At 35.0% G+C, this 22,758-nt stretch overlaps 1 protein-coding gene and 1 long non-coding RNA gene across 15 annotated transcripts in view; one reads left to right on the top strand and one right to left on the bottom strand.

Moving 5' to 3' along the window:
• Nucleotides 1-2,255, top strand: part of LOC134475417 (uncharacterized) — a 53,984-nt gene extending 51,729 nt beyond the window's left edge. Inside the window, exon 4 of the long non-coding RNA XR_010046517.1 lies at nucleotides 1,842-2,255. This is a non-coding gene — a long non-coding RNA (uncharacterized LOC134475417). The remainder of the gene's footprint in view (nucleotides 1-1,841) is intronic.
• Cask (calcium/calmodulin dependent serine protein kinase) overlaps nucleotides 1-22,758 on the bottom strand; it is a 379,314-nt gene that overhangs the window by 302,072 nt on the left and 54,484 nt on the right. For 8 of the 14 annotated variants that reach the window (XM_013151957.3, XM_003469430.5, XM_013151958.3 and 5 more), the window contains one exon: nucleotides 272-384. In XM_013151957.3, coding sequence (XP_013007411.1) covers nucleotides 272-384 — 113 coding nt within the window. Of the gene's footprint in view, nucleotides 1-253; nucleotides 385-22,758 lie in introns of those variants that run through there. The other 6 variants (XM_013151955.3, XM_063245744.1, XM_063245742.1 and 3 more) reach the window with 1 other exon arrangement.

Consider the following 22,758-nt stretch of genomic DNA (forward strand, 5'->3'; position numbering starts at 1 on the left):
CTCAAAGACCATAGTCAGATTTCACTTTTTTTCCAGTTGAAAAATATAGGCTCATAACAATTATAGATGACTTTCTAATTCTATAAATTATACTTTGAAATGCTATCTTTATTTTAGGACACCAAAATAGAATTTAAACTGTCTCCACCCACTTCCCACTATATCACATCCTTTACTTCCCCACCCCCAGATGAAGTTTAGGTTGGTAAATGGATTTTGGAGATGAAATAAAGCCAGACATCAAATAACTTACTTGAAATCCATCTCTTACCTTCTGTACTTAACCCTGGACTTGATGTGAACTTGGCTACATCAACAATTTTTACAGCAAATTGTTGCCCAGTTTCTCTGTTGATACATCGTCGTACAACACTGAAGGGACCCCTAAAAAACAAAAAGTTGATTTTAATTTATTAATTTTCATTTGTTCCTCTTTCTTATTTGTATCTTACTGTTTCATTATCTGTTATATACATACTATATAATCACTAAGCCATTATTTTTCAGACTCCTGATGGGGTATAGTTTTCAAAATAAATTTTAAGTAATATGATTTTGAACATATTTTTCTGTAATTCATAACATAATCATTTAAAAATATTATTAAACCAGAAAACAGAAGTCAGATAATTAAATTTGGAATTCAAAATCATCTTTAAAATCCTATAGAGGCAAATAATCACTGTAATATTCCATAAAGATTATCAACATCTTAAACAAAATAATTGAAGACCATAGTAGTATCTAGAACTTTCTTCTTTCAAACCAGAAACTAAAATCATTCTTCACAGCTTACTCTCAACTCTCCAATCATTTACTTAATCTTTATTAACAAGCCCTTCTGAATTTATCTCAAATTTCTCTCAATTCTGCCTACTTTTTTCCAGGTCCTATACCCTAATTTAAGCTACTACCATATTTCCCTGTTACTTGTGTTTACTGAAAAATTTGTTTCTCCCATTGTTTCTTGAAGTAATGTTTTTTAAAAAATGAAAATCTGGTATTATGTCCCTGCTGGGAGAGAGAGGGAGACAGACAGAGATACAGAGACAGAGAGAGATATAGACAGAAAGAGAGAAAGAGAGAGAAAGAGAGTGATAACCTTTCTAGTCAAGAACCAAAATAACAACCAAAACTCATTCCTAAACAGAATAAGGAAAAGAATATACTCTAATATATTCCAATAAAATCTGAGCAAAAGACTTAACAGGCACTTTACAAAGAGAAAGCCCCAAATCATTTGGACTTCAACAATTTCTCTATTCTCGACTAAAATCACAGAGAAATCTTTCATTCTCCTCTAACTTCAAATTACAGTTGTTTTGACACAAGAAAGAAATTTCCATCATCAGAGAAACTGCTCCAGCTATTTGCTTACCCAGTCCTCTTCTCAATCTAAATTTGTGATTTCTCAATCTCTCAATAGTGGCCACATAGTTGAAGTTGCTGAGATGATTTTAAAAATAGTAATGTTTAGGCCCAGGCAATACACACATATCCCCCATAAACAAATATAGATTTTGCCATTAAAAGTTATAAAATAGATATCAAAATACAAGATAATCCAAAGACAGATTCATGTATGAATTAACTACTAATACAATACAATATACTATAGTAGTTTGTTTGAAGTATGCTTTAAATTATTAAATACAGAAACATACAGTATATATTTTTCACCTGCTGGTAGGGGACAGATTAAAGACACCTTCACTGGCTTTCTGAGCTACAAACAGTACATGTGGATGCATGTACTCATTAAGTATATGAGAAAAACTGTTCATTTACACTGGTACACTTGTGATCCTGCTTGCCTTAAAATCTGTCTTTTCTTTTTTCAGTTAGAAGACAAGCAAATAAATTGAACCTAAACTTATTAGAGATTCCTCCATGATCATATGAACGCCATGATAAGGATTTCAATTACATCACAGCTTCATGTCTCTTTCTTCAAGCAACCTATCAAAGCTAACCTGCAAGGAGAAGAATGGGAAATTATGTGCCTTTCAGAGCTCTATACAAAGAAGGCCTTTTTAATAATCACTCAAAAGCATTCAAATATTTTCCTCTGTGACAATATAAAAAAGTGAGGAGTCCCACAAATGTTTTTATTCTCAACCTGGATGTCTTATTTGTGATTATTTATCTTGACAACAGCAAAAAATTTCAAGAAATGCTTAATGTAATTGGTTTTTGTCCACACATAAACACTTGGGACTCTATTTATATACACTTTTGTACAGTATGCTTTGATTCACTCCATCATTTTGGAAACTTTCCAAGATCTGTATGTGGGATTGTTCACGGTTAATTGAGTCAATTCTTTACTTTTCTCTGCTTGAACAAAGGTGAGGAACAAAGATTAGCTTCTGTCCCACCCTTTTAGTGAGAGTAAAATTAACACAGAGAATGGAGAGAAAAGGGACTAACACACCACAAGACTTAAAAAGTCTGTGAGTAAAAAATCAAATTAAATTCCTAATTCTTTTAACTAATTTTATAATGAGGCAAGGAAAATGAGTAGATGTATGAATTATTCAAGATCTGAAGACAAATCACAAGTAAGCCATTTTAAGGATCTGTCTCTTAATGACATCCAACAGACTAACAAAAGTGAACTAAATTTAATACCTTAAAAAGACATGAAAATGCACTTCTAGGGTTTTTTTTTGTGACTTAATCCACACAAAAATATTTAAAAGTTGGCTTGTTCTCCCCTCAGAAAAGGAAGGGATAACAAAGTATGTATAAACATCTATTAGAATACGCTTACTAATTATATTTGAATGATGGTTCAGGGAAGAACAAAAATTCAGAAAACCAAGGTTTTAGTCTGACCTTTATCTGTTTGATGCTTGAACTTTCATCATTAATTTTTAAAAAATCTACGGTACAGTCAATTATTAAGTATTTATGTAGGAAAATACTGACTGAGATCGTTTGTAAGCCATCATCAGAGAATACTATCTTTCCCATATTTGTACAATTATGTACGAATTGCATAATTATGGCTAGGGTGTTGATCCAAATGGGATAACTTATAGCATTTCAGATTTGATTAAATATATATTCTTTATTCAACTCCTTACAAATACTAAATATTGACTGAGACTGTAACACAAGGTCCTACATGAGGCACATGGCTGCTTCTAGCAGTCTATGTTTTTTAAAAGGTCAATTAAACCAGGATGCTTAATGAGTGAGTATTATTATAATAGCCTCCAAAAATAGTCTATATCAGTGGTGGCGAACCTATGGCACTCATGCCATAATGGGATGATTGTATCATTGAAAGCTCTAAAATTTTGTTATCACTGGTCTAGGTAACAATTCTGATATTGAAGGTACACTAAAATGTTTGCTTCTAGACTAATAGGATAGATTAAGCACACTGCATTTAATTTACACTTTCTTCCCAGAACCCCACTAAAATCACATCAAAAGGGTCTTTAAAAAGAACTCAGAGAATAAAAAGACATAATAGTAATCATTAAATTTAGGAGGCAAGACAGCAGATGAAGTGCTGGTAACTTAATATTTAGGAAAGCCGACCTGCAAAGAGAAAATAAAAAACCTATTTGGAATCGTACCATCCTCAAGAAGTTCATGAACTGTGGAACTAAAAGTAAAGAAAGGGTAGGGTTAAAATAACAAGGTTTGAATGAAATTCATTAGCGACACATTGGATCTCTTCTCTCCTCCATACCAAGGGTAACTGCCTTTTCCCCACCTTCTGGAGGAGGGTCATTCTCCAGAGAGGGTTAATGGGGTCCCAGAACCAGAGAGACAAGGCCATTAAGAAAATGGGTACTTGGGGCTGGGGATTTAGCTTAGCGGCATAAGCACCTGCCTTACAAGCAGGCGGTCCTGAGTTCGATCCCCGGTACCGATAAAAAGTTAAAAAGGAAAAAAAAAAAAAAAAAAGAAAAAGAAAATGGGTACTATATGAAAACTAACAGAAGTATGAGGTCACACACACATGGACTACTGACATTCTTAGTACCTTTTTCCCTAATAGAGGAAATATTGAAAGACATTTCTTTACTCTCAGGCAGGAGTAAAAAGACTTCTGGATAACTGACCAGCCCAGCAGGATAGATGTAAAGATATGAAACAAGCTTCCTCAGATTGCTCAGATAGGTTCCCCTTCCAGCAAAACCTACAATGTCCAAGTTATACTTGCACCTTCAGAGCTCTCTCAATCAGCTTTCAGTCCTTCTGCTTCAGGGTTTATAACCTGAACACTGTTAGCATTTGATCTGGATAATTTTTGTGATCTATGTTTAGGGGTTAACATATGCATTGGACCCATGGGGGGCCGGGAATAGAGTTACCTCTTAGTTTTGACCACTAAAAGTATCTCTAGATGCTGCTAAAAGTTCTCTGGGGGCAAAGCTCCCTGTTGATAACTACTGTCTTATCCCTTAGGCTGAGTACGTACAAACCAAGGCTCCTTGAAATATCTGGAAAACTCTATGGGACCAAAAGAGAAACAGCAACTTAGAGGAAACAAATCATACAAGAAAAGCACTTCAAATTTCCACTAATATCTTCAGAAACATTACAAACATTAAACAAAAACAGGGCTTTCATAAAACAAAAAAGGACTCTTAAAAAACAAACACATGAAGAAATCTAAAACTTAATAAAAAGATTGGAAATAATGTTGAGGAAATCTCTCAAAATAGAACAAAAATAACAGAAAATGTGGGAGTACCTTAAAACAATAACTGAAAAAAATTTCCAAGAACTTAAATCACGAGTAGTCCAGTTTAAAAGACCTTCCAAGTACTCAGCAAAATAACCCATATCCATATACACACAACTGTGAAATTTAAAATCACTGTGGATAAGGAGATTTTCCAGTTTCCAGAACTGGGGTTAAGAGTACACCTCAGGAAAAGATGATACAATCCATACACAATGGCTCAGGAATCAGAATATCCTCAGATCTCTCAATGGCAAAACTAGAAGCAAGAATACAATAGAAAAATACTTTCATAATCTTAATGGGATATTATTTAATCCTTAATTCTACATTTGACTAGACTATCAATAATTGAAAAGACATTTTCAGACATGAAAATGTCCAATAAATTATTTTCTTTTTTTTTTTACAAGGTATTTAGAACCAGCTAATAGAAAACGAACAACGGTTTCTTTATTATCTCTTTGCCTATAAAGAGTTTTTTTTTTGCCTATAAAGAGTTTTGTTTATACTATAGTATATAGTGAAATATAGTAAGATACAACATGTTAAAACCAGTGGAAACAGATGCACCACAGCTTCAATAAATTATTTTCCATGCAAATTTTCTGAAGAAATTATAGTAGGAATATGATATCAAAATAAGAATGAACCAATAAATAAAAAGGATACCAGGAGACAAAAACAGAAGCTCCAGGGTTGCTAACAGGAGGGATGAATATGATAAAAATACACTGTACACGTTGAAATCCCTCAAAAATATGAGGGGGGGTACAGCAAAGGAACTGATTGGAGATATGTTATATGAATGAACAAATCTGCCAAAACAAATGTAGAAAAACAAAAGAGAGCAAAACAAAACAATCTGGGGCATGGTGGCCCATGCCTGTAATTCTAGTACTCAGGATGCTGAGGGAGGAGGATCACCATGAGTTTGAGGCCAGTCTGGGTTACATAAGCAAATTCAAGGCCAGCCTGCATGCACTACATAGCAAATCCTATCTCAAGAACAAAAACGAAGCAATTAGGAAGGAGGAGGAGAAGGAAGTATAGAAAAAAGAAGATGCGGGGAATCCCTAGGACATAAAAAAAGGAAATACCAAGTTGATAGCCATGCATCAAACATAGAGGCCAATCAGTGTAAGAGCCACTTTCCCACTACTTTGGATCACCTTTTTGAGCCAAATAAGAAATGGCTAGATGAGCAGAATTCAGGTTCTTTTGATTTGCTTTTTCTGGCCATGAGCCGATGAGACTCTTGTTCTTCTCTGCTGCCTGAACCAGCAAAGGACTCGCATTACCCTCCACTGCAGTGTTCTGTTTTAACTTATTCCTGAGCGCTGGAGGCAGGTGTCGGTGATCAGAAGAGCAGGAAATGTGCATGTGCTGGTGCTCCTCATTGCATTTTTCTGGACCAGGCCCACTGTGTACTACAGTTCCAACATCTTTCCTGTCTAGAAAGAGTCTCAGATCCTGGGATTTACTAGTGACCTTGCCAACAAACTTCCCAAAATGGGCTCTTAAATTTTCAAGGCACCTAAAGCCAGGCTGTGTATGAACAAGAGATTCTGTTTGGCCTTTTGTCTCTTTCTTTTTATTTTTTTGGCCTTTCATCTCTTTAAAGTCTATAAAATAGTCTTTCTTTACACAGCTGTTTATGCTTACAAGTCAGTTTTTAAAGAGTAAATAATAATCTGCTAAGGGATACATACATAGTGAGTAAAGCTATGATGAAAACTAAAATAAATGATTGAATCAAAACCTGAGATAATAGTTTGAAGGGGGTGGCAGGTTGTGATAGGAAGGAACAACAAAGGTGCTTTTAAAGTCACTAATAATATTCTATTTTGTACCCTGGACTATGCATTCATGGCTCTTCATTTCATTATTTTTATTTTAATGTGATACAAGCAGGTATTAATAAAGAAAATGTAAAAAACCTCTTCCATAAAAAATAAAATTTCAAAATAAAACAATTAGAGAAAAATGATGATTCATATACTATATATCATGTTCCTGAAAGAATGGCCAAAGTGTTGCTCAGAGAATAGACAAAAATTCTTTCAAAGAAAAAAAGACAAAATTTTTATTAGTTATATTTATGATATATACACACACACATTTTATATGCTCTTTCATATATGTATTTCCCAGCTTAAAAATATTTTTAATGACTGGGGTAAATTCCTCAGGTCTTAAGAAGGTCTTAAATTTTTACTTATCAATATAACGCAAATTATTTTAAATAACTATGTGTATATTCATCAACCATTTATTGTTTAGTCTTTTAAAACTGAGTTGCAATCACAGGCTTAGCTATGTAAGGAAATTTAATTTACCACTTAAAACCTAAATTTTCACGCTATGAGAAGTTCACAAAAACACATCATGTCTCAAGAAGTCTGTAATAGGGGGCTGGGGATTTAGCTCAGCGGCATAAGCGCCTGCCTTGCAAGCAGGCAGTCGTGAGTTCAATCCCTGGTATGGATAAAAATGAAAAAGACCAAAAAAATAAGCCTGTAATAAATGAGATGAAATTGCCCATATCACGCGTTTGTAAGCTTTATTATAATGAATTATGTACTGTGTATATATGTAGAAAAATTGTAGATGAGAAGGACAAGTCATTTTTTAGAAAGTAAAGTGAAGATAAACCGTTTTTAACATTTGTGTACACAAAACACACTCACAAAAGGTTGATACTTGATTGATTTCATATTACTCACAGATTCCACATTTGTGAATTTTCCTGCTTGCTAAGATTTATTTGTAACCTTAAGGTGGATACTTGTGGCACTTTTATAGTTATTTATGGATGTGCAAGTATGGGCAAAAAATGTACATCATCAAATGAATGCAAATTGCCAGCTGAGGTCGAACAAGATAATAGATATTCTGCTTTATTTCAGCTGTCTTAGTTCTTTTTTTTTGGGGGGGGGGTGCATCTTGGTGATAATTTTGCTGTTGAAGACTCCTCAAACATAGCACTTAATTTCTACCTAGTGTTCCTATGAACAAGAAGGCTGTGACATGTCTTACCGAGAAAATACGTATTTAATAAAAGAGACTCATTTGGGCATAGGTTATAGAATTGTTGGCCATGGGTTCAATGATAATGAATGAACAATATATATCAAAGTGCCTTTAAGCACATACATACATAAATCAAGGCTATGTATCACCTGGCTAATAAGACTGTTGTGATCAGAGGCTCAAAAGAACCTAGACCTGCATTTCCTATAGGAGCAATGGTTCAGTATTTGTTCTTTCAATGTTTTGGCAATGTTACAGAGCATAATCACCACAAAAAACAAGAATGAACTGTACATGTATGCATACACATATATACACATATATATGCGTACATGCATGTGTATACTTGTGTTATATAATAAACAATCACCTCTTTGTATCTGTGGGGAATGGGCTTCAGAACACTTTGTAGATACCAAATTCCACAGATGCGCAAGTCTTTTAAAAAAATGACAAAAGTGTCCACAGATAACCTACACACAAGTTCTTGTGAACTTTATCTCTAGATTATTTTTGATACCTAACACAATGTAAACACTAAATAGTTGTTATACTACATTGCTTGAAGTATAATGCTAAGGAAAATGTCAGTACTTTTTGACCTATATTTGGTTCAATCTATGGATATGAAACTTGCAGATACAGAAAGTTGACTGTATTATTTATAATATTAAATATACTGTCTTTCAAATATTTATTAAAAACCTAATAGTACCAGCCACTGTTCCTAATAAGTACTTAGTGAGGGATATAAGAAAAATAACAGACTAGAAATAAATAAGCTGTTGATATATTTATCATATTACACAATTTTACATAAATATATAGTATATAAAATTCTGAGAAATGGTGCTTCTAGATATTTCTCTGCCAGTTTACTACATCTGTATCTTTGTCTGCATAGCTCTGTTGTTGAGAACAGAGGGATATTTTTGGTGGGTGGATATAAATGAAATAAAAGCTAAAATGTAATACTAATAAATGACAACATTAGCAATAAGAACAAAACGTTGAAAACTAAATGATAGCTAATAAAGGTAATGATGGTATCTTCCCTCTTCATGTCATCAGTAAACCCCTTCTTTGTCTTCTTACCGCTTGGTGGTAGAGACAAGGAGACAGAGACAGTGTCTTGACATTCTTTTCTCTTTAATATTTTTAGTACGCATTATCGGATCTAACACATATACTTACATACACATACCAAGCTGAGATGTTTTATGTACACTGACTAAACCAAAAGAAAGTTTGCCTCCTCATAGCTGAAGCACACATAAAGTTGAAAACTATTAAAGTTAGTCTCAGGAACTGCTGCTTAAATGTTAACAATCAAAGACTTGACAAAGGAATTATGTAGTACAATTCAAAGTGTTTTTGAAAACAGAAGAGGGAAGCTTATTTGAGAAAGTTAACAATGGATCTCCAATAACCAATAACCAAACAGAACAAATCAGGTTCACCTGTCAGAGCTGAGCAATTTGGAGTAAAGATTAGCGTTTACTAACTCAGTACTTACACTGACACAATTAATGTCTCCGTCAAAAATTAATAGTTTAGTTGAAAGGTTAGTAGGCCTTGCTTTAATTTCATGTAGTGTGCCTTCTCTAACCTGAGTCTACATATGATACATTCATCATTTACCACTTTTATGAGAGGACTGTAGATCATATATAGCAACCTCAGCTCAAAGCAAAGGTTCTGGAAAATTCGATTAGTGTGTGTATGTGAGAGAGTAGACTGGGATTATAGTAAATGTACAGCAATTTGTTAACACATATATGGTGAAGTAGAGGTCAAGAAAACCTGCTAAAAAATTTCTGTGACTTAACAAATATGAAGAAACAAAGCAGATGTAGGTGGAAGGAAATGAGAAAGAAAATAAACATATTCCAAAGTAAGAACTCTGACTTAGTTATACAATGTTAGGCCGCTTAGTCAAAGATATAAAGAAATTTTCACAGATACTGAAGTACTGTACTGACATTTAAAAAACTGATATTTGCACATTTTATCATGTTTGCTCTATTTTCTGCAATGGAAATAAGGCAAAAAGTACAAACCAAAAAACAAAAGATTAATAAAGTGATTCTTACTCTCAAGGAATTACCAATCTAGCATAACGCTATTGGTATATAAAAATATCAGTACATATAAATATTCCTATAATTTTTATATTAGTATAGAACTGATTTGCAATAGTACAGTAATACTGTACAAATTTATTATCCATTGATAGGAAGGTGTTCTGAAAAGGCCTCTATGAGACAGGGAAAACCAGAAAGTCTTGCAATGATGAAAAGATTTTTTTTGGCAAAGGAGAAAAAAAAAGGGGATTCTAGAGGCAAAAAATAAGTAGCAAGTACAACAGTCTATAGTTAGCAAAAATGCAATGTGTGCTGTTATATCAAGCTATCTTGTACAGGTAGCAAGAAAACCTGAAGAGTGAAGTAGCTGTAAAAGGAGGAAATAAATGCCAAAGATCACTGTGATAGAAAATGGATTGGAGTGTGGGACAATCAGAAAGTTATTACATTAGCTCTAACAAGAGACAAATAATAACTGAATCAATACAGTACCGACAACTGAGAGATACTTAAGTAAAAAAAATTAACACAGTAACACAGTGGATGATTAACTAGGGTATAAGAGTAAGCTGAACGAAAACTTACAGTTTTCAAGTCACAGTTACTGGGAGACTGGTACCAAGTGAGAAAACAACTGAAGGACAAAGAACTAATAGAAGGCTGGGAAAGAAAGGAAACACAGGTTTTATACAGAAAATACTGATATCCATGAACTATCTAGGGAGAGATTTATAAGGGCAAATAGGAACATAAAGTTAAAGGAAGGGGTTAACATGTGTATAAGAGTGAGTTCATCAACAACTACCACTTATACCATATGCCTAGCATGCTATTAAGAATTTTACATAGAATTTCCCACTATTTATCATAAACAATACAATATTAGCCATACTGCATAGATTAGAAAATTGTAAATTTTTATATCTAGATATTCCCCCCAAACCTCATGCTCTCATAGTTTGAGCTTTCTGGAATGAAGGTGTGATACTTATCAGTGTGGATCTGACCACTGATGAGTTTATAGCTAAATGTGATTTAGGAAGTAAAGCTTGGTTGGAGGAGGTGGGTCACTGAAGCCATAGCCTGAAAAGGTCTACATCCCTCCCTCCTCCATTAACCTCTCTCCTCTTCTCCCTCTGCCTCCTTCTCTTCCTTCCCACTACCATGAGCTGTTTTTTTCTCTGCCATGCCACTTTGCCATGCTGTCCTTCCTTGGAGCCAGCTAACTATGCATGAAATCCCCACAAACTGTGAGACAAAATAAATCTTTCCTCCACAGAGTTGTGGGTGTTGGGTATTGTGCCTTAGTGATGAAAAAGAAACTGAGGCAGAATCTAAGGCTGAAATAGGGTAAGACCCAGAGCCTAATTATATGTAAATCTAAACTCTTATTCTTTATACTCTAAGAAGCATGAGTGAAGGTAACTGAAGCCAATGTTGCAAATGAGAACACTTGACATATAGAGGACAAAGCAACAACAACCATGAATATACTGCCAAAGGATTACTGGAAACATCACCACAGAAAGACTACATCAAGCTCAGTTAGAAAAAAGCTAAAGTTAAGTTCTTAAAGTACAGTAACAATAAATATCATGTGGAAATATATGTATAGAGACCGAATATCTAGCAGGTCTGTCCTAGACAGGAAAATGTGGTTCCCCTATTCCACTCAAGGCTGGCCCAAGAAAAGCAATATTCTCACTTTTAAATAAAAGTTGTACATTTTCATTTTGCTATCATGCATTTTCTATATGTTTCCACTGAGTTTATATATCAGAAACTGGCCCAATCAAAATATTTAACAGTGAGGTAACATTTTTGAAACTTGCTTCTAAGCTTTTCTCTTCCTTTTCTTCTAGTGTTCATGAATGTAATATAACTGGTACTAGTATTATCACAATTGTCAAAATCTCTGCATAATCCAGTCTTTATAAACTGAAACTAATAATTACAGAAGTCTGGGAGTATGAAATTACATTTTAAATCATATCTTTAAAGGGATATGTTCTGTTAATATACCACTAACTTATATTGTTTTCCAAATGCTACATTATCCTCTAATAGTATTGTAGCAAGTCCTTAATCACAACTCTTCATCTATAGGGTAGTATTTGGGCTCAGAAACTACCATCTCCATTAATAAACTATTTTCAGTGATACTTATGTGAGATGCTATTAATCTCTTCCCATTCAGAACTGTTTTAAGGATCTTCATAACTAGTTAAATTTACTTCTAGTTAAATAAAATTAAATTATCTAATTTAAAGAAGGGAACTCAAAACCAGAAATGTTCCTTTCTATATTACTCATTTTAGTTGCATAAGGGTTATGCAATATTTATACTATAACACATAACAAAAATGCAAATAACCAACATCTAAATCAGGGCTTGTTCAAATTGGCCATTTGTGGAGTCCTTAAAGAATGAAAGTTTCTCTGTCGGGTAAGCTTGTGAAACACCAAATAAAATAGTTTCCCACATTCATATAACACATTAGCAGCCTTGTTATGGTTTGTGTCCAGATGCCCTCCCAAAGCCTCATGAAGTCATGGAGGTGGGCTTCTAAATTTGATGGATTCACGGTCCAATGCTGGTACTATGGGTGTGAGTGCTAAAACCACCATATGGGTAACCTACATACAGTATAAGGGACAGAAAGAGTCTCCACTCACGCTCTTCCCCTTTTAGTTCTAGTAGCTTTTGCTGTTTTCTGCCACCATAAACTGTTGTCCTCTGCTATCAGCAACTCTACCTTGGAGTCAGCTAAGCATGGAGTGAGACCTTCATAAACTGTGAGCTAAATAAATCGTAAACCTTTTCCTCTTTAAATTGGGCATTGGGATTCTGTCTGAGCAATGAGAGAAGGGTAACCAAAACAAGCCTAGTCTTGTGGCTAAGAAATAGGCATTTCTTCTTTGTTTTATATCATCCCTCTCACCCATGTAGCACCTAGTAATTGACAAGTATCAGTATTCCCTAAAAAACAATATGGATGCAATGGTATGAATTTATAATAACACACAAATAATGAATTTTTAATGGTAAAAACCATTCAGATCTCAATTTTGTATGTTAATAAATATTCTCCCACCCAAACATGATACATACATACATACATACATATGTATGTATATATATATATATATATATATATATATATATATATATACTGTTTGCTAAACACTTATGGTAGGAGGTAATCCAATTGTTTGCTTAGTAAAAAAGGATGGGAAAGATTTAACTGCCAATTTAAATGTCTACTCATTAATACACCCAAAAGTAATTTACTCTCTTTTACAATAGTTAATACAAGCGTATTCAGCAGGCAATAATGCAACTTCTGATGCTTTAACAAAAAACACTTAACACAAAGGCAAAGCATACAGAAGAAATAACCATTTACACCCAGTTAACCAGCTCAGTGCAGGGCAGCAGAAAATAGGTTTTGAATCCTAATCATAGTAAAGAGTTTCTAGGTCTAAAGAAGTAAGGTAGATGATTTGGAAAATAATTGCTGTAGGGAAAAAATTGAAAATAAGAGAACAGTGGATGCAATTGTTTAGCAAGATAGTGAAATAGAATATTGAAACACTTGGAGATTTTTTCAAATTAGGTAAGAAACCAAAGTTCTTGCATACCACAGAGAGTATACAAGTTAGTAATGCTCACTTGTAACAATTCCCAATGATGGACCAACATTTCCATGCTCATATAACTTTTTGTTAATCAATAAATTACACAAATGTACAGAGACTGCAAGACAAGAGAAAGGGTCAGCATATCCTTCAAAACAGCTGAAAATGAACTAAACTTTCTCATCTCCTTTCTCCCTGTAGTTAAGGCAACTACTTATTTAAGCAAGAGCTGAAAAGATCAGGGGCAACTCCTTACTTCCTTCCAGTAGTCTAGCCAAATATTAATGGTATAATTATTAACTGTTTTCTTTTTCTCACATTCCAATTCTAATTCATTAGGCGATGCTTTGATTCTACTTTGGTAAGATTTATCGTTTCATTTGTTTTAAGAAATTTTGCAGCTGAGTGTTGAAGAAAATTTATGATAGCTGAGTTAAAATTCTCATTAGATTACTCCAACATCTGATTCAACCAGGTATTGGACTCAGTAGAAAGTCTTCTCTCATTCAAACTGTTTTCTTAGAATTTGGTAGACAGATAAGTGGTTTTTGATTGTGGTTATTTTTGAAATTTGTGACCACAGGATATTCTATATTAGCAGGTAGTCATTCTATTTAGGTTTATTGTGTAGGTCCTAGACTACTTTTGTGGGCTCTAGTTCCAATGGCAGTTGAGTTTTCTGAGCCTTCACAATGCAATTTTTATCTGCTTCACTGTTCTGCTGCTGGGGTTCCCATTCAATGTCTGTTGATATCATCCACAGTTACTTGCTGTTTACTACTGAGAACCTTCAAAGGAGAAGTCCTAGAAGCTACTGGGCTTGGGTCTTCTTAAGTCATGGGCTAGAAGGCTGGGGACACATTACTGCTACTTATAGAACAGACCAACTCTGAGACAGTAGCAGGCAGAAGCAGGTATAGCATAGGCTTTTTTATTTGTAGACCAGACTAGTTTATGACGCAGAGGCTGACATGGCCATATTTTCAATGCTATTGCTAGAAGATTAAATTTCTTGTAGGGCAGCAGCTGTGGAGCAAGGGTTGAAAAGATCAGGGGCAATTTTGCTTCTGCAGCAGATCAGGCTGTCCACCAGGCCCCAGGGTAGAGCAATGCACACAAACACTTCCATGTGGGCCTCACTGGGCTTCCTCTTTCCTGGTCCTTTTGCCAGAGAAAGCAAGCTTTCATTTTTGTTTTCTACCCAATTCAAGAGTAAAAAGGAGATAAACAGAAATCCTAAGTGACCTCTCCCTCATTGTTGTCATCAGCCTCAAACAAGGAGGTTCTTAACTGTTGTATCTTCTGCATTTCAACTTTAAGAATGCCTCTATGGCTGCCAGCTGAATAGATTTTAGGGCACTTAGTTGTATGCATAGAGGAGAGGGCTGAGGAAGTGAGTCCATTTCATCTTGTTCTGGAAATAAAAATCTGCATTTTGAACTTACTTCATATTGGCTAACATTTGGAGTCCATTCTATTCAAAATTAGGAAAAGTTACAGTTCTTTTGTGACTAATGCACAGTTTAAATACTAGCCATTAAATTTATCTGGGCCATAATGCAGTTTTCCATGAGTCCTGGCTAAGAATTTTAGGGTCTCAAAATAGGCATTTGAAGAATACCAAACTAGTTAAAGCACACAAGACTCACAGTCCCTTCTGTTGTTTCCATAGGCATCTGTGTACATACACATGTGCATATATATACATATATAAATGTATACACACACACACACACACACACACACACACACTCACACTTACACTCAAGCTTTCCTGCACTGAAAAGGAGACTAAGATGTTACTGTCTATTTAGTATATTTCAGTCATGGCACACTGTTGGGAAATTATATTTTTAATAGCAATATTACCATTGGAGTCTTATGTATTTTACAAGCAGTGAGCAAAGTTAAGGGTTATAGTACTCTACATAAAAAATGTAATAAATAACTGATGACTAGCTTTTAATAAAGGCCCTATTGGTTGTCTAAACTGTTTCTTTGAAGCAGGAATTTTCATTTGCCCATCGTGTACCAGTAACATATAAAACTATCTCAGATACCATGTGAGTGGAGACTCAGTAAGTGCTTTTGGGTGACTAAATGGACAGATAAATTCATTTTATGATGCACAAATGTGGGCACTCTCTTGAAGACACGTTAGTGTAATTATACTTCAGTTAATCTAAGGTTATAGCTATCTTTGAGGCCATTTTAACTTACTTAGCAGAAACAAAAATTTACTTTGTTAATTTCAATTATAGAATGATAAACAAAAGTTGAAAAATCATGTAACATGTTAAGTGTTTTTTAAATAGCTCTTGAAAAATAAATTTTTTCAGGGCCTGGGGATACTGCTCAGTGGCAGAGCAATTGCCTGGCAAGTGTGAGGTCCTGAGTTTGAATCCTACTACCAAAAATTCTTTTCTTTTACTAGAGATGTTGATTGCTAATTCAAAATTGTTCCAGTGATACCATAATCAAAATGCAAAAAAGCAGACATTTTAACTCTTAACTAGAATAATATCTGCTTTTAAACACTTTAATAATTTAAAATAGGCCTTGTAATCTTGAAGTATTTTACAAAATAGTATTTTGTAATGGTAGAGAACCAAACATAACTCCTAAAATTCAGAACGCTTTTCAACTTAAAAGTTTACAAAAACAGATGTGACAATGATAAGCTCAAAATTAATTCAGACTTTCATTTATATGTTTCAATGGTTTGCTAAAAATATTTCAGTTTGTATGATATGGCAAGATTAGATTTGAGCCTCAATCACATCTATAGTTTACACCACAACATATAACTGGAAATAAATTTATATTATCCACTTGACCATTTTTAGTGTGTGAAATTATAGATACATCAACACATTTAAGGCTTAAAAGCAAAGAAAATTTCATGATTCCTAATTAAGGATGGACTGGAGACTTACCAGTTTTTTGCACAAACTCAAATAAGAAAACAGGCATCAAATAAATTTGTAAAATCAGCAACACTTTGGTCAATGACTATCACTCAACTCATTGAAATCAAAACACATACAACTACCATGTTCTATCCTTCAATCAAATTCTTTATGTCAACAAGTATAAAAAACACCAAATATGAAGAATTTAACACAGATTTAAACTAGAGTGGGATCATATAAAAGAACAAGATGTTTTAACAAATGGTTTTAAAAGGCAGCTCATTTGAGTGAGCACTAAACTTTTCAAATGAAGAAAATTTTGTTCTATAAGCCAAGAATCCTTGCATGTTAATATTTTACAACAAATTTAAAATTTGTTTTTGGCATGCCCTGATAACTTGGAAGTACAAACATTCCAGCTACAAATATCACTTAATTATATAAAGAAAAGTGTCCTTGAAAAAAGGTACTTTAACCCTTTATGGGCTAAATTCTTTGAATGAAAGCACATACAGAGTAAGGACTTGAAAGTTAAAAAGACCTAAAGTTGAATCCTGTACATGCCCATTACTAATTATGATGATATGAGTCCAGTTATTTACTCTCGCTGGGCCCACTTTATTTAAACTGTGAAATGCAGATGACAGATATATCAGAGTGTTCTAAAGAGTACAGAAGATAATAGAGAAAGGAAAGGTTATGCTTGAAACACAAGCCCAAGAGGGGAATTCTTCAAGGTGATCTGTTGTTATACAAGTACCTCTTTAATACTTTTCCCCTAAAAAATACTACCCCTTCCATGAAACAAGGGTGCTATTTTACTATCAACATTAAGAATCAGGATAAGATGGAATTTGAAAAATTCAGCTTTCAATAATAATAAAATAGATAATTTGGACCAACCTTTCTACTGAAGAACAAAATTAAAGCTGGATATACATCGTACACCTTTTAAAAAGTATCACATATCTTGTAGTATACTTAAATTTTGCTGGTTGAAGATCTAGGAGAAGAATCCACAGTGGTAGGTAAGTTTAGCCACATAAACTTCTCACAGTATAAGTGTCATCCCTAGGAAGCAGCTGACTCATCGGGTGCCTCAGTGGAATGGACAAGTGAAGAGAAGACCTACAATTCACTTGATAAAATAATCTCTACTTTGTTCTAGTTTCTTCTGAAAGACTGCTTAGAGTAGAGGTAAACCAAAAGCAAACCTGGCCTTGCACTGACTCATAGGCTTGGCTCCATCTCATCCAGTGGTCCATGGATTAGGGTAGTCCTGGCCATGAACTCTCTAGTTTCTCAAAGCTGTCAAGAAAATCCTCTTAAGGATATTTTCATCTTAGTATGAGCAAGAATCAGTAACAGAGTAACAGGCAGATATATTATTTACATGTATGAAAATAATCAAGATATATTATAATATGTCCCGCGCAGGCGCTCAACATACTCCGCCCAGGACCAAGAGCCACGTCAGCTTCCGCAATGCGTTATGTCCCTCTCCAAATAAACTTCTCCGCGGCAACTAGTGATGTTTACTCCGTGGCAGCTTGTGATTGGCCACAGTCAGATAGGTAGCTTGTGATTGGCCACCGTCAGATATATAAGCCAGAACCCGCCTCAATAAAGTGGCAGTTACCTGTTACCCACAAGAGCGTCTCCTGTCTCATTGGGGGGCTGCGCCGGTCAATAATATGATCAAGATATATTATTTGCATGTATAAAATATCACAAAATCCATTATACTGTTCAATTAGTAAGTGCTATTAATTATAATTTAAAAGTTAAAAAAAAGACAAAAGAAAAGGACTAAAGCATGAGATATTGAAACAAGAAAATACAACAGCCAAAATTTAAAATGCAGAGGATGGATTTCAAAGCAACTGAGAGCTGAAGAAATAATTCATGAAGAGAAATACAGACCAAATCAAATTTTCCAGAATATACTATGAGAAAAACACAAGGACAGAAACTACAGAAGACAGAGTAAGAAGGATAAGTCAAATAATAAGATTTAATGTGTGCTAGCTGGGATATCATAAGAAGAGAGAACAAGTTAGAGAACATATTTAGGGAAATGACTGAGAAATTTTCATAGGATGATTTTCAGAGAATTTTCAGATACATCTACCTAGCAATTTTAGATTGCCAGTGAATTACTACAGGATTAATAAAAAAAATCTACAGGCTGGGCGTACGCCTCTAATCCCTCTGGAAGGCTGAGGTAGGAGTGCTGCGAGTTCGAGGCTAGCCTGCATGATATAGTAAGACTGACTAAAAAAATAAAAAAGAAACCAGAAGACAGTAGAATGATGATATATTCAATGAGTTAAAATAAGCTACCATTCATAAAAGGTGATGTGACACTGATGCTACACTTTCTTTTTTAATTTTTATTTTGAAAAGAATAAAACCAAATGAGAAAAAAATGGGGTCATTCAAAACAAAAGGATGGACATAGTATATAATTTAAAGCCACAATACAAGGTGATCTACAGTGGTTACCATGATGTCTCTTATTATCTTTAATACAACTGCCCATATCAGGTACAATAAAATTGAACATAGCAGTACAAAACAAAATCAATAAAAACAAAACAAGACATTATAGGACTTCAGAAGAGGGTAATAGCTAAACCAGAATGGGTATCATAGTGAATCTTGTCTTCAGAGTAGTTGCCTATACTCTCAGACTTGATACTATCAAACATAACAGATTCAAATAAAATCAATCAAGACAAAACAGCAATCGAACAAAACACTCAAATAAAATCAGTCAAAACAAGGCAGTGAAGGCAATACAGGGTTACAGATTAAGTTACTAGGAAATCAAAAATGGGTAGCATAGTATATCCTGCTATCTTTGGAATAGTAGTCTATGCTCTCAATTCTAGCACAAGTAGACACACTGGAACAGAATATAACCAAACTAAACAGAGCAACGAAAGCAATATGGGTTTCAAATCATAATAAAAGATTAACAATGTCTTCTGACTTCCCTATTTAGACAATTCCTCCCCTTTCACTTTCCCAGGGTGCACTGTACATTTTGTATCCCACTAACTCTTTTAGTTTTTAGATTAGGGAGGCAACCCACTATTTACCTAAGTGGTTCTGAACCTTTTTATCCCTAAAGTGGGTCTCAAGTTGTATCCATTTACCTACAAGAGCCTCAAGGTTTTCCTTTCTTGTAGCAGGGTAGTTCTCCATTATATAAAAGTGTTATGTCTTTCCAATCAATCTGCAGCTGATGGGTGAGCTACCTCCACCTTTTCCTGGTTCCCTGTCACATAGAGCATTTTTTTTCTCATCTTTGGCTTTCAGCCCATTAACCCTCTTTCAGGTTAAATATATTTCTTAACATGGAGCATCTTGATAGACCCTATCTCCTGATCCACTATGCCTGTGTTTCTTTTTATTAGTGTATTGAGGTCATCCACGATAGCTATTATGACCACTCTTCTCTGCCATGCTATTTTTCTGCCATTGGTTGTCTACTTTCCCTTTCATTCCACTGTCTGCCCCAGTGAGCCCCCTCTGCCTCTGTTCCTGAAACCATGGTCTTATTGTCTCTCTCTCTAGAATGTCCTTCAGTATTTTTGTAGGGGTGGATTGGTGGTCACGAACTCCCCCAATTCCTCTTTGTCATGGAAGCATCTTGTTTCTCCATTAATTTTGAGAGATAGTTATGCAGGGTACATCAATCTGGGTTAGAAGTTATTTTCTTTCAGGGCTTGGATTAATCCGAGCTCTTGTGTTGAGAAGTCTGTCATGATTTTGATGGGTTTTGCTTTATAGGTGATTGGTTTCTTTTCTCTGACAGCTTTTACTATGCTGTTCTTGTGTTGAATTTCTGGGATCTTGATTATTGTATGTCTGGTGTAGATCTATTTTGGTTATAGCTGGCTGGAGTTCTGTATGCCTCATATATCTGAACATCATTTCCTTTTTCTGTGCTTGGAAAGTTCTCTTTATTTCTGTAAATAGTCTTTGTATTTCACTTGTGTTTACTCCTGATTTCTCACTCACATTTTTTATTCTTAAGTTATAGATCCTCTTGTCATCTCCTAGGCTTTGTATTGTTATTTCTTGGCTCCTTGTTATTTTTAAGAGATTTTTCCTTTCGCGATCACACATTGCAAACTTGTCTTCAAGGTTTGATAGTCTATCTTTAATTTCTTTCAAGCAATTTTGCTAGCTTTCAATGGAGTTTTTAGTTTCCTGGTAATCTCTTTGAAGTTGTTTTATGTACTCTAAATTTTCTTTATATTCTTCATTAAAGATTTCTCTCCTTTTCTACACTCTTCTATCCATATATATCTTCTTGGCAGGTACTTAGTATTTCTTTTATTATTTTTCTTTCTTCCTTTACTTGTACTAATATTTCTGTTGAGTTTTTTCATGTTACGAAGATAATTCTTTACATCAGATGCTTCTTTTTCAGCAGGTGTGTAACCCCTGATCTCTTCTGTGTTTACCTCTCCCGGGCCAGTACGGTTTGGGTTGGAGGCTGAGATTTTCTTTTGTTTCTTCCTCTTATCATGTTTCTAGTTTCTTCCAGACAAGTGGAATGGGGGTTCCCGGCACTTCCTGTATTGGCTACAATTACTCTGAAGCATGCTGGATAGGGATTGCTGCTTTTCCAGTCTGCTGATGACCACTGAAATACAAGCAGGGGCTGGGCAGGCTGGCCTCTCCCTTCTGAGCTGGTCAATCACTGGGAGTCTTCACCACATTAGTGTGTGCTGCATGGATAAGGCCGGTTAGGAATAGTTTCAGGGAGACCTCGTCCTTTGCTATTGGACTGCACACAGAGGCAGGACTCAGTCTGAGCAATTCTCACCAATATGCTCTGTGCTAGGAATGGCTGAAGTCATTGCAGTTCTGATTCCACATTTATCCTGCCCAACTTCAAAATGTCACCGGGCCAACTGCCCACTCCCACAGGAGGACTAAGTTCCTTGCACTCACTGTGAGCTGTTGTAGATTTCTGAGCCAGTGCTATTCTCTGCTCTACCACTCCTCTCCATGACCACATCTTCCCTCCAAGACTCTTGGGCTCACTAACTCCCAATTCACCAACTGCATGTCTTTGGATTCCAGTGGCGTTTCGTACACAATGGGACTGGCTCTGGTGGAGTGTGTCTGGCTACAGCCTTATATCCATGTTTTTCTTTTCCTTCTTTTTTTTAAACCCCTTAAGTTTCTTCCTGGGTTGAGAGGATCCATCTCCTTTCATCTGGTCTTCTCCAGGATGGATGCTTTATTCCAGCATCTGATCTGTTTCTCCCAGAGAGGCTCCTTATTTTGCTGCTTATTGATCTGCCATCTTCCCAGCTTCTTGATACTACACTTTCATGAGTGCATAATATATATTGTTATTTTAAGGGTACCATTGAAAGACATAAAACAATATGTAAGTCCCAAACTAAGCAGGGGAAGAAATGGAATGATAAAAAAAATCACACAAGGAAGGAGAGAAAATAAAAATTAAAACACAATGGACAGGATAAGCAAAGTACAAAATAAGGAGATTTAAACTCAGACATACTACTGTGTGCCAGGGGCAGGAAGAAATGTACCAACAATAAACATAATAAATTTAAGAAGTATATTAAGAAAGGACAAATCTATAGGAAAAAGGTAGAGTACTGTAGAGGAACTGGAAATACTAAGCTGGGTTTGGGACAAACAGTATTAAATAGGGGAGTTTTCATTAAGAAGGTGGCTGAGAACTAACCTATGTCTACGTACCTCCAGCTCTGCTACTACCTTTGCAGTGACCATTATTTTCAGTGTATCATATTCTTCTCATGTATGTCACTCTTCCATTTCCCTGAGGATTTCCAAAAGAGTTCTTTTTACACTGGATTTGCCCTGAAGATGACAATAGCAGCAGTACTTCCATTCTTGGATACCTTTTTGTCATACACTTTACTCAGTGTTTTGCAAAAGATCTTATACAATTGTGTCAAAAGTTCAAGATGACAGACACCATTATTCATGACTTATTGATAAGAACATTAAGATTCAGTTAACTTTAAAATCTTACACAGTGTACCATATCTAATACTGGAGATAAACGGGTTTTAACATGAAATCTGCCAGGCTCTTACGTCTGTGAGCTTTCTATTATTCAGGCTGAACCTTATGCCCGCTACTATGCCAAGAAAAAGGAACAATGAATTTAGAATCATAAAGACATCAGAAATGGTCAGTAGATGCTTTTAGGCTCATTAAAGGCACTCAACAATCATCTGGATACCTCAGGATTCATACAAGAGATTGTACAGTCGAACATTAGCTATAAAAAAACCATTAACAATTAATTCAGTTTACAGGTTGGAATGGAAAGCTACTGTTCAGCTATACCTCTTGTTAC

The sequence above is a fragment of the Cavia porcellus genome, unplaced genomic scaffold, assembly GCF_034190915.1.
Source record: "Cavia porcellus strain 051 isolate PalLab524CR breed Dunkin Hartley unplaced genomic scaffold, mCavPor4.1 scaffold_3, whole genome shotgun sequence".
Classification (NCBI taxonomy): Eukaryota; Metazoa; Chordata; class Mammalia; order Rodentia; family Caviidae; genus Cavia; species Cavia porcellus.